The 12,510-nt window shown below is 53.0% G+C and overlaps 1 protein-coding gene across 3 annotated transcripts in view; it reads left to right on the top strand.

The window, feature by feature from the left end:
- Window positions 1-8,398, top strand: part of MRAS (muscle RAS oncogene homolog) — a 53,031-nt gene extending 44,633 nt beyond the window's left edge. For all 3 annotated transcript variants that reach the window (XM_032408631.1, XM_032408629.1, XM_032408630.1), the window contains exons 5-6: window positions 3,540-3,619; window positions 5,000-8,398. In XM_032408631.1, coding sequence (XP_032264522.1) covers window positions 3,540-3,619; window positions 5,000-5,099 — 180 coding nt within the window. In that variant the 3' untranslated portion in view covers window positions 5,100-8,398. The remainder of the gene's footprint in view (window positions 1-3,539; window positions 3,620-4,999) is intronic.
- The last annotated feature ends 4,112 nt before the right edge of the window (window positions 8,399-12,510 follow it).

Genomic DNA, 12,510 nt, shown 5'->3' with positions numbered 1-12,510 from the left:
AAGGGGGCTCACTGCAAGTTACTTATGCTTGTCTCTGCCTTCTGCGTCCATTCACATGTTCGTGTAACTGCCCTAGGCCCTGGGAAATAAAACTCCTGGCTTTATGGTGCTTACTTCTAATGACAGGAGACAGATAATAAACCAAGCAAATTACAGTGTGACATGTGCTATGGAAAAAAGTAAATCAGGGAAGGGGGTCAGGAATGTAAGGTGGAGGAGGATGCTTTTCCAAATAGGGTGGTCAGGGAAAGCCTTGCTAGGGAGGGTGCATTTCAGCAAGGACTCATAGGAGCTGAGGAGGAAGCCCTGCAGATCTCTGGGGAAAGAATGTTCCAGCTGCGGGAATAATCAGTGTAAAGGCCCTAAGGCAGGAGTTTGAGGATCAGCAAGGAGGCCAGCTGGAGCTGGAGTGGGAGGGGTGGGGAGCAGGAGGCCAGGTCAGAGAAGGGCTTTAAACTTTATGGGCTTTTGCTCAGAGGGAGAGGGGAAACCATTGGACGGCTATGAGTGAGGAGTGATGACGAGGTCTGGCTTATGGCTGCACAGCTTCTCTCCGGGGGCCATGTTGAGAAGGGCCCCGTAGAGGCCAGTCGTGGGAGCAGGGAAACCAGTTAGGGGCTGCTGGATAACCCAGATGCAGGCCAGCACGGCCCAGGGTGGTGCTGGTGAAGGTGGCAAGGAGGTAGTTGGATTCTGGACGTGTTTCTAAGAAAGCCAACAGGATATGTGCACAGATTGGATGTGGGGTGTGAGAGAAAGAAGGTGTGGTGGGTGATTCTGTGGTTTGGGCGTGAGCAACTTTCAGAAGACCAGAGTGTCGGTAACTGGGCAGGAGAGACAATCGGAGGAAGTGTGTGCGAGACAGGCGCTTGGTTGCAGATCTGTGGAGGCTGAGGAGCTGAGTGGATAATCGGATGGAAATGCCAAGGCGGCAGTCAGATACAGCATCTGGGGCAAGTATTGGCAGCGGCAGAGTGTGGATGGCATTTGAAGCCATAAACGCCAAGGGAGCAGGTGTAGATAGGGCAGGGGTCCCAGGACTGAGGCCGGACACTTGACCTAGTGATGCGGGGAGGTGAGGAGGAAACCACAAAAGGGCCTAAGCTGTGGGTGACGCATGAGGGCCAGAGTGGGGTGTCGTGGGTGCCAAGTGAAGAACATGCCTCAAGGAGGAGGAGTGATCCACCAGGACAGAGCTGCCCCACGGTCTCCAGAGGAGAGCTGGAGACTCACTGCTGGGTTCTGAACAGACAAGGCCTGAGGAGCCGGCTCTGTTTCCCAGTCTCAGGCTGCCTCAGGCCTCTCATAGACACCTCTGTTCGTCCCTTCCAAGCATTGGGGGGGGGGGGGGGGGTGGAGAGCGGAGCCTGCCCGGCCCCCGCCGCTGCAACCTGGGCCTCCAGTCTCTGAGCCGCGTTTCTCCTGCAGCAAATGCCACTACCTCATTTACCATTTGACCAAGCGACTCTGCGAGCTACTATCGACAAGAGGCTATTTTAGAGCTCATAAGGCAAGTTCCTCTTTAGCTGCCAAGGCGGGCGCCCCACCCGGCGCCGGAAGGTGGCATTTCCTAGCCCTGTGGTGGAGTCAGACGGTGCTACCATTTAGTGCAGCGTTCCCTTTAGTTTAAGTCTCCTTGCTACTGAAATCCTAGAATTCCAAGGACCCAGATAATGCACCCCAGCCTTTCTTCAGTGGTGGAGGCAGGACCCCCAGAAAGAAGGCGGAGGGCGCCCGAGGACCTGGGGGTCACTACAACTCCTGTACTTCTGAGTGGTGGGTGGGGTGGCGCCAGCGGCGGTCTCAGGCCCCTGGAACCGTGCCCCTGCTGAGCCGGCAGGGCCACAGCCTGTGAAGGGGCTCCCGGTGGGTCCCAGCCCCAGCTACAGGCAGCTGCCTGCCCCTGCTCTGGGTGTGCGAAAGGAAGCACGTTGCCCGGGCCTCACAGGGTATCACAGGACTCTGGCTTCTAGGCCCTAGCAGGGGTGCCCTCCGTGCCTGGGAGGGGCCCTGAAGCTGACCTCGGCACCCCTAGCTGTCCGTGGGCGGCCAGGCAGGGAATGGAACAGGCACCTGCTTCAACCCTTGATTCTCTGCCGGCTGCGGTGTGGCTCTGGGCGAGCACATCACCGCTCTGAGCTCACAGTGTCCGCCCAAGGCACAGTGGAGATACTTGCTTACCTCCGAGGGTGAAGGTGGGGAGTAAGTGAGCTCAGGGCTGCTGAGACCTGGCAGGGGAAGGGCCCAGAGGCGTCTCAGTCAAACAGCCTACAGGGGAGGGCAGTGTTCTTTCAGTTTATCAGAGACTCGAAGATTGGTTGGATGACTATTTGAAGAGTCTCAGCCTTGCTTCGTGTGCTCTGCCCTTTGCGTCTAGCCGGCTACGAGACCTCTGCCTGTGGCCACAGCGATGTGCGACGGTACTTTAGGATGTGTCCTGGGCAGTCGCCTACAACGTTCTCCTCTAAAGTAACAGCTCACCTTGTCACACAACACCCCCCCCCCCCCGCCCCGCCCCGCCCCGCCCCGCCCCATGCATTTGAACTGCTGGTCATTTTTATTTTCTTCACTGGGCTTTTCTTTTTTGAAAGTGTTATAATGAAATGTCTTAATTTTGTAACCAGGAAAAAGTTATGAAATACACCCGAGTTCTTCAGTCTGACCACAGTCGGCCTCCCTCTCTGGCCTGGGGAAGCCTGTATATTTTGCACAAACCCCACACTCTCTCCACTCAAGCGGGAGTGCACACAAAGCCTTCCCACCTGTGTGGGGTCCCTGACACAGGAGGAGAGGTGTGCTCAGAACTGCGTCCTGACCTCATGCAACCTTTGTCCTCCTCCCCGTGCCAGCCCGAGACTTGGGGTAGACACGGCCCTCAACACCTGTCCTCTGGGGGTCACCTGAGCCACATCTGCCGGTGAGCTGCTGTCCTTCAGCTGGGGTGATGATTCCTCAGGGTCAGACATGCAGGCACAAGCCCTCTGTGAACGTGGCCGAGCTCCCGGACTCGTAGATGCAGACCAAACAAGAGCTGAGCCCGGCAAGCCTGTTGGGGGCAAGGAGGCACAGACTGGCTAGGGGTCACCGGGCTGCAGCGTCCTGCCCGTGGCCCAGCCTCGCTTCAGCCTCTCCCACCAGAGTCTGCTCTGGAGCACCCGGGAAGAGGCAGAAGTCCCCTCACGGTGGAGAAATAGGCCTCAGAAAGAAAAAAGAATAGCATCAGAACCTATTTTAGTTTGATAAATGAAACAGTCTTTAGTCTTCAAGTATGTAAAAAGATCTTTTTTTTTTCTCTATTTTTAGGGGGCTATTAAAGATCTCTATGACTAGAGAATAAAAGGGAATTAGACAAGCTGTCAAAATTTTCCACCCTTAAGGAGCAAGACGCCACCAAGGGGCTTGAGGTCGTTGGCGCCAGGGTTATGTGGGGGTCTCTGAAGGCAGGTGGTTCCTTGGGACCCCTGACAATCTGCAGCTTTAGGGAACGGGGCTTTGTGGACCTCAGTGCTACTTTTACCAAGTTGAGCTTTGCCTTCCAGATTCCGTACATAGAAACCAGTGCCAAGGACCCACCTCTCAACGTCGACAAAGCCTTCCATGACCTGGTTAGGGTAATTAGGTGAGCATTGCACGCTCCCCCAGAAGCAAGCCCTCTGCAGCAAGGTGGGTCGCCGGGAGGACTGGAGGGACGTGGCTTCTTGTTCCAAGGCCGGGGCCGTGCACTTCTGGGCCTGTTTTGTATTTCTTATCCCTCCACCCATTTCTTTTCCCCGCCCTTCCCATCTTCCTTTGCACACACCCCCTCACTCCTCCTACCTGTGGGGGAAGCCCGGAGCTAAAGGGAGGGGCCTTCCTGCCTGGGGTGCTATAGCTCAGCCTCCTCTCCGGCCTCCTCTCTCCTCTCGGCTCCACAGCTCGGGCTCCCTCCACCTGCCTTGTGTGTTCTCCCAACACCACACCTGTCAACACCATAGGAAGTAGGTCCGTGTCCTCTCCACCGCCCCGAGGTCAGAGCGCCCCGTGACAGTTCACCTGAGCCACCACCGTTCTGATTCCTCAGCTCAAGTTGCTGGGGCATTGCACACGCACCCGCTTTGCAGACCGCACACCCTGCCAGGCTCCAGGTGTGGTCGGAAAGCCTCGTCAGCGGTCTCGCTGCATTCCTTTACAGTCAGGGTCCCAGCCCGAACCGCCTCGTGCTTAGAGGGCTGCCACAGCCTCCCGGCTGCTCCCCTGTCACCCATCTGCCCGTTTCCAAAGTCTGCACCGTGCGGAACAGCCTAACCCGCGGTCCTCAAATATCAGGCCCTTAGTGTGAGGCCATGTGCTGCTGAGCTCTACGGCTGTCGGTTAGTCGTGAACTCACGGGCAGGGCCCTGGCAGAGTGCTTTCCCCCTGCTGCCTGTCGGCGCCCCAGGACACACACACACACACACACACACACACACACAGCCCTTTCCTCATCAGTCCCCGGTGTGCACTGTGATAGCGCAGCCCCCCCTTTACGCCGTAGCTGGTGGCTCTGCACTCGTGGAAAGGTCTTCTCGTGGGCATTTGGCCTCCCGTTGGGGTACGCGGCCCTGCCAGGAGCTGGTGGTATCTTGGCTATGGACCTGTAGTTCCAGGGCAGGCTTTAGACATAGGAATAGTTAACAGAAAACATGCAAAAAACTTTTGGACTCAACGGGCTTGTCATTTTATTTAAAATATGAAACATAAAAATAGAGGCCAGTACTGAAGAACACGTAATGTAGTTCACGATTTAAAGAACTACAGCCACAGCGTGATGTCAGGAATTCTCCCCAGCAGGGCGACAGGCTTTGCCCTGCCCTCCCTGCCTTCCTGCTCTCTCTGCCCCAGAGACAACTGGCCAGGCCAGGCCCTCCCCCAGCGTCCAGAACAGGCCTGCCGCCTGCACACCCAGGCCCCGGGAGGAGAGGGGCAGGGAGAAGCAAAGCCCGTTCTGACTTTGTTTTTCTGCCTTTCCCTGTCTCAAAAGGCAACAGATTCCAGAAAAGAGCCAGAAGAAGAAGAAGAAAACCAAATGGCGGGGCGACCGGGCCACCGGCACCCACAAACTGCAGTGCGTGATATTGTGACGGGCCTGAGGCCCTGGCCACAGTGACCGCAAACTGGCTGGCCCTCGGGGCCCTCCACTGCCTAACCGCGCTGAAAACCATTTCTAACCAAGACCCTCGGCCCGAGGACCTGGCTCAGGAAGGGAGGAAGGGAGGGTGGGCAGGGAGGAGCGAGGCTCCGGCTTTGCCAGAAGGGCACAGGCTTTCCCATGTCTCGAGAGAGACAGGGAAGCAACCGCTAAACAGAAGCAGCATCCAAGCCCCTCACGTTGACTCAACCCAGTTCCTCCCCATCTCTCGGTGGCTGTGTTGTTTCTTTGAAGTACACAGTATTAGTGTGATGTGGAAGTGTGTGTCCACAGACAGAGTACTGAACAAGCCATGATCCACCCCCCACCCCCCTGCCCCCAGCCCAGAGTGTCTGAGCCTGGGGGGCTTTTGTAGATTTTTAAATTATTTTAGTGATTATTATTTTATTAAGGGGGTCTGTGCCCACGGACTGGTGGAGCTTCAGGGCTTCAGCAGGCCTCTCTGAGAACATGTCTGGAATACTGTTGTTGTTGTTGTTTGTAACTGAGTTTTCCCAGCAGTGCCAAAACTCAGCTCAACATGCAAGTGGAGGGACCGAGAGCGCAGATGTGAATGAGGACGGTGGCCGGAGGCCGCGGGAGGAACAGCCCACTCCCGGCCTCCAGACCAGACAGAAGAGAGATGTGCTCACCCAGAAGGTTTTACTGTGCCCGAGGGTGCAGGTGTTAGGAAACGGAGTTTTATTTTGCTGAGCGGAGAGGCTGGGGTGAGCATGTCTGTTTTCGGAAGGGTTTTCATGATCCTGGACATGCATAAGTTAGGTCAGCTGACTGGCTTTGCAAAAGCGTCCGTTCACTTGGCCGACAGTGCGGATTGAGTTCTGTGCTCTCAGGGCTCTCCCGGATCTGTCTCTTCCTGCTTTCCCACCGTCTGTGCTGCCTCGCGCCTCTTGGACACAAACACGCGGACGTGGGCATGTATGTCTCAGCTCGGCCCAGTAAGCTCACGTGGACGCCATCCAGAAAGCTCTAGTTCATGCTGAATCTTAACCAAAAACCATCCAATACTGTCGTTACTAAGACAGCACCAAGACCTGAAGCCATTTTCCCTTTGAGTCCACTGACTACCACTTCTTAAAGCCCAGTAAATAAGCAGACCCCGCTAAGCATTTGCAAACTTAGGATTCGCTTGCCTTTCTGGCACACACTTTTCTTAGCCTCTTGGATCTTAACCATAACATATAATTAAAGGAAAAAGAAAGGTTGGGGTGATGACATGGCCCCCATACACCTGTTCCTATAAGGGGACACTCCCCCAACTTCCTGAAGATGTCACTTCCTTCTCAGGTGCTGCTGGTGGGATCCAGAGACTGGCTTTTCCCCAGCCAGGGAGGGTGGACCACAGCGGGTGGACCCCAGGGAGGGCAGCCGCGACCACAGTGCCCACCCCTCCAACAGAAGGTCAGAAAACGAGCTCGTGACCTCATTTTCCACTGACAAATCAGATCACTAGGCAAACTAGAGCATCCCTGGCAGGTGGCCTGGCTACTCTTTAGAGACAGAAACCCTGAGAAAGTGAACACCCCACGGGACCTGGAGACACCTGGCATCTTCTCTGGTTTTGAAAGCGTGCTGCGTTCCTAACTCAGCAAGATCACCAGCACCAGGGGGCCCAGCCGAAGAGCGATTCTGTGTGGAATGAAATCACTGGGACTTCAGTTAATTGGAAAATCAAACTTCTTTATTTGTCTCAATGGCCTTTTTTTCCCTGACCCTGAAAGGAAAGATAACAAAGATCAGGCACTTCAGAGTGCCCCAAGGTCCTATAATGTTAATGGGTGTTTTAAACACTAACAGGACAAGGCTCTTTCAGACACTTCTGCTCCTCTGAGCCGAGTCTACTACAGCCCCGTGTGCAAAGGAGAGGAGGAGGCGGCAGCAAGACAGGCGGGAAGAAGTACGGAAGGAGAGGCTTTGCAGCGAAGGAGTGGTGGGGTGGGAAGGGAAGCCGAGCACCTAGGGCAGTGGTCACTGCTGGAAAGCTGCTACTGGGCACGGACCAGCACCAGCACGCCCCTGCCCCCTGCCCTCTGCAGAGCCCGCAACTCCTTGGCAGCCCTGAGTGGGGAGTCCTGTTGGAGGCAGATCAGCTGACCTAGAATGAAGCCCTTAGCCATGAAGGTAACCAGACACACGGGTTCCATCTGCTTCTGGCCCCTCCCCCAACACGGGCAGAGCTTCTGCCCACCCTGGCCGCATCTTCCAGGGCACATGTCCTGCAGTCAGCCCGCACCTCAGCTCCACAGTGCTCGAGGGACAAACTGGTTAAGGAAAGGCCAGCTGCTGCTGAGTCAGGGGTCAGGCTTCATCTTCCATGACCTTGTGTTCCCCAGAGGTGAGACAGATGGATAACATTTTTCAAAGACAGTTCTTTGTGTTTTAGGGAACTGTGGGCCCTTGTAGCAGTGGGGGCTTCCAGATAGGCCAGAATGGAGTGGACCCTGGGGCATCCCAGTACAGTAGCTTCTCCATGGTCACGTGGCAGGGTCAGTTGGAACACCAGTTGGCCACACTACTCCATGACTGAGGAGTCCAATGGGACTTGTGTCTTTGGTGACATTTTGGTGTTTCCACTGGTTTTCCAGACCACCTGAATAGTGCTACCTTCACATCCCCTGGAACACACCCTTCCTGAAATCCCCTCACCCCATGCCTTTGCCACTGTGTGCTCTCAAATTTTCTCCTAAAATTTTGACACCCCCCCCCCAATTAGAGGGCTACTTTTCTACCCAACAGGTAATCTTAGCCATCTTCCCCACCCCTCCAGCTGCGGGCTCTGGCCACTGACTTCTCCTATACTTGGCCACACAGGGGGCACTTGGATGGTTTCTCTTAGGACTTTGACCCCACCTTGTGTTGTTTGCTGTGGAGAGTGCCTGGTGGCCTAGTGTGGCCAATCTCACTTTCCTAGGAGACATGACCCACTAACACATGGCAGCTCTGACCCAAAGGCCCCTGAGACGTGCGACGGTAAATCTGGAACCACAGACAGATTCCCTCCATTAAGCAGCCCATTGGGTTAGAAATTCCATGTTGGGTTTACATAGAATGAAAGATACTTGAATTGTTGAGTGCCCGTGAGCGCACAGCTTCTACTACCCAGTATTAACAGATGGCCATTGTTGTGAAACGGGAGTGATGCCTGAGGGTCTCGATGATGCTTGAGCCTTTTATGTAACTTTTTATTAAGTCTTTGTGTATCTCAACTCATTAATAAAGAAAAGAAGAACACTTGGCCTATTTCCTCTTATTCAGATATTCCTAAACTGTTGCTGAGAACGTTGTAAGTTGTCCGTGTCTGCCGTGTAAGGAGCACCTTACAGAGCAAACCTAAAGTAGAGAGGAGACCACTGGTGGCCATGAGGAGGGTCTCCTTCCCACCTGGAGCCAGAGGATGAGGGCAAGTGAGCGTGGTGATTAGAGACACAGCCTCTTGGTGTCTGGCAGCCCTGGGTTCGAGTTCTGTCACTGACCTTTGCGTGCCTTTGAGCAAGTTCCCTGTTTCAGTCTCCAGCCTGCCTGAGGACTGGGTAATAGTGTGCACCCCCTAAATAGACTGAGGACTGAAGCTAGGCTGTGGTACGGATCTCAGAAGTGGCGCTCTTTGTAGAGGACACTGGGCTGTCTGACGTTGCTTTCCATGGAAAGAAACTGCCCCCTGCCCCCATCCACAAGATCACAGTCTTTTGTACAATGTGGTTTCATTTCTCTGTTAATTGAACCTGGTGGGTACTTGGCCAAGTTGAGTCTCTCTGGGTCGTTGATCCAGGGACTAGAGACCAACAGACCATATCCCTCTCTTGGAACGTCTTTGGGGAGCCATAGCTAAAGCATGTAGACCCAGGGGCTCCTCACCCCTTCTGGGCTGGGAGCAGACTAGTGTAGGCACAGTGGTGTGGTGGCCACTGGGCCTGGCTGTCTGCGCATTCATTCATTCTGCACGTATTGATCAGGCGTTGGGCTGGGTGCTAGGCCCATGGTAGTGAGCAGAGCAGACGATCTTCTGGTCATCAGTTCTCCTTTAGTCCTGAATTAGCTTCCTGTGGCTACTGTAACAAATTACCGCAAACTTAGTGGCTTAACAGAGAAGTTTATGCTCTCAGAGTTCTAGAGGCCAGAAGTCCAAACTCAGTGGGCTGAAGTCAAGGTGTGGGCAGGGCTGTGCTCCCTCTGGAGGCTCTGGGGGAGAACCCACTCCTTGCTTCTTCCTGCTTCTAGAGCTTCTGGCATTGCCGGGTTGGGGCCATTTCCCTCCAGTCTTCAAGGTCAGCATCTTCCAATCTCTCTCTTCTCTATCTTCACATGGCCTTCTCCTCCCTATGGCAAGCCTCCCTCCCTCCAAGCTGATGCTCCCTCCTTCACTGAGAAAGTTGAAGCCAGCTGAACAGAATTTCCACAGCCTCCTTCCACTGCCTCCACCCACCGCCTAGCGTCTGCACCCACACACTCTGCCTTCTTGGCTGCTGCAGGCAGACCATCCATGCTCCCGGCCGAAGCCAGTCCCTTCTCATGGGTGCAAGAACACAGCCAGGACCTCCCTCTGGCTCTCCACCCCTCTCTCTTCGGCAGCATCTGTTCTTCTCTCTTGGATCTTCCCCATCTTCAAACAGACAAGAACAAAACTTTCCTTTGACACCCCGCCTCTGCCAGATACCTCTTTCTTCTCTGCTGTCTTGTGCAGGAAGCCATCTTAAAAGGGTAATCTACACTCAGTCCATGAATTGCTCTCATTCCTTTCTCTTTAAACTGCTCTAAACAGACTTTCACCCATCGTTCCACCCCCAGCAGCCTTCTTCTCAGGGTCAGCCATGGCTTCCATCTTGCTAAATTCAGGTGGCTGGTTCTCAGTCTTTTCACATTGGATCTTGCAGCTTTGGCACTGTTTATCACTCCCTCTCCCTTGTTCAACTTTCTCCCATTGGCTTCGAGGATGCTGCCACCTCTTTGTTTTTCTCCTTCCTCGTGGTCACTCCCTAATGACCACCACCTTTTGCTTGTCCCTCCTCCTCTGTTGGAGCACCCCAGAGCTCAGTCCTTGGTCCTCCACCTACCACATGATCCAGTAACTCCACTATTGGTTATTTATCCAAAGAAAAGGAAACACTAATTCAAGAAGATGTATGCTCCCCTATTTTATTGCAGCATTATTTACGATAGCCAAGATATGGAAGCAACCTAAGTGTCCATCTATAGATGAATGGATAAGGAAAATGTCACACACATGCACACGCACACGGACGCATGTGCTCACAATGGAACATTATGCAGCCATAAAAAAGGATGAGATTGTGCCATTTGAGACAACATGGATGGTGTTAGAGAGTATTATGCTAAGTGAACTAAGACAGAAAAAGACAACATGATTCCACTCATAAGTAGAATCTAAAAAACAATAGCAAATGAATGAATGAAAAGCAGAATCACATCTATAAATACAGAGAACAAACTTTTGTTGCCAGAGGGGATGAGGGTGGGGGTTTGGGCAAAATAGGTGCAGGGGGAGGGAGATCCAGGCTTCCAGTTGGAGAATGAGTAAGTCATGGGAATAAAAGGCACAGAATAAGGAATACAGTCAATGATACTATAATAATGAGGTGAGAGGACAAACAGTAGCTACACCTGTGGTGAACATAGTGTGATGTATAAACTTGTCCAATCACTAAGTTGTATACCTGAAATAATAAAATATTGTGTGTCAACTGTACTTAAATTAAAAAAAAACTTTTGTTCCAGGTAATAAACCACCTAGCCCAGTGACTGTCTACACTTATTGTGGTGAGCACTGAGTAATGTATAGAACTGTGGAATCACTGTGTTATACACCTGAAACTAATATAACATTGTACGTCAACTATACTCCAATTAAAACTCTCCATGTCACCGGGGTTCCCAGCCTAATGGGGATGATGAACCATTATGATCTGTGCATTAAGAGGAATCCCTCCACCTGGGGGAGCCAGCAGGGGCTTTCATAAACTTGGTATCCAGTAGATGAGGAGATTGCTCACCGACTAGACGAGAATTTCAGGTACATATTGGCCCTCTTGTTCCATCACTTGCGAAGATTAAAGGTTTCGCCGCCCAGGTTCCCAGGACTCTGAAATAAACTCCGCTTCCACCTCCACCCATGAGGCAGTGAATAAAAGTGCCCAAGTGTCACAGATGTCAGCATCAGTGTCACCCAAGAGCTTGTTGAAAATGTACTCTTGGGTCCTGCCCCGACCTACTCAGTCAGAATCCGCAGTTTAGCAAGATCCGCAGGTGATTCACGTGTGCGGTGCAGGAAAGTTTGAGTTTCACTGCCTTAGAACATCAGCCCGGCATCGGAATGCCATCTAGTCCTGTCTCACTGTGCCTCAGGACCCCGTTCACCACGTCCAGCCAGAGGAAGCCTCCTCAGCATTCCACTTGGCAGTGACAGTTTGCTCGTCTGCCTGGCAAGGCAATGTGCTCCCCAGTGTCCACCCCCCCTGTCAGCATGTGGTGCCCTTAATTATGAAGGAGTTTTCACACAAAGGTGAGCGGGACCCCAGCTGGCTTCTCAAACACTCTAGTATTTGTCTTCAAATGTGGACAGCTAAGTTCAATGTAAAGAACAAGAGAACTCACAATTCGGGCTAAGAACGCCGGAAGACTCTGGGTTCTTCAGGCACTCTGAAGGTGGAATGTTCTGTGCAAGCTGGAGATACTCTCGTTCCCCCAGGAACTTTGCAAAGCTCCAACAGCCTGCCAAATAGCTCATTATCGTGGTAATGTAAAAAATGGAAACATAAAAAAGAAAGCTGAGTTCAAACGGAGACAAGCGCTGATGGAGGCTTTCAGTAGAAGGTATATCCTGGCAATGATGCGGTTAAACCATGAACTCGGACTCAAACCCAGCTTCCTAGTCAGTCCTGGCACCCGCGCCTGGGCTGATGAACAGAAGTAAAATAATTGTATAAGTGGTTCTCAAAGTGTGGGCCCCAGACCGGCAGCTTTCAGCAACACCTGGGAACGTATTAGAAATGCAAATTATCTGGCCCCATCTCAGACCTACGGAGTCAGAAAATCTGAGGTGAGTCCCGGCAATGTGTGTTTTAACAAGACCTCCAGGAGATTATAATGCTCCCTCAAGTTCGAAAACCTCTGTATGAATACATGTAAGTAAGAATAAAAATCCCCACCACGTGCAGGTAAAGGGCAGCTTATTCTGTTCTTGTCTGCAAGACGGCAGTAGGCAATCCGGGCAGAGCTGTCCAGGTCCCGCCTCTCTCCTTCCAGCATCTGATAAACGAGGCTCCCTCAAGGTCTGGAACCCAGGGACCCCAGCGTAGGGGTTAGTAACCTTGCCTCCCACCCTGGAG

Source organism: Phoca vitulina, unplaced genomic scaffold, assembly GCF_004348235.1.
Source record: "Phoca vitulina isolate PV1807 unplaced genomic scaffold, GSC_HSeal_1.0 scaffold10, whole genome shotgun sequence".
Lineage (NCBI taxonomy): Eukaryota > Metazoa > Chordata > Mammalia > Carnivora > Phocidae > Phoca > Phoca vitulina.
This window is presented reverse-complemented; position numbering and strand designations above follow the sequence as displayed.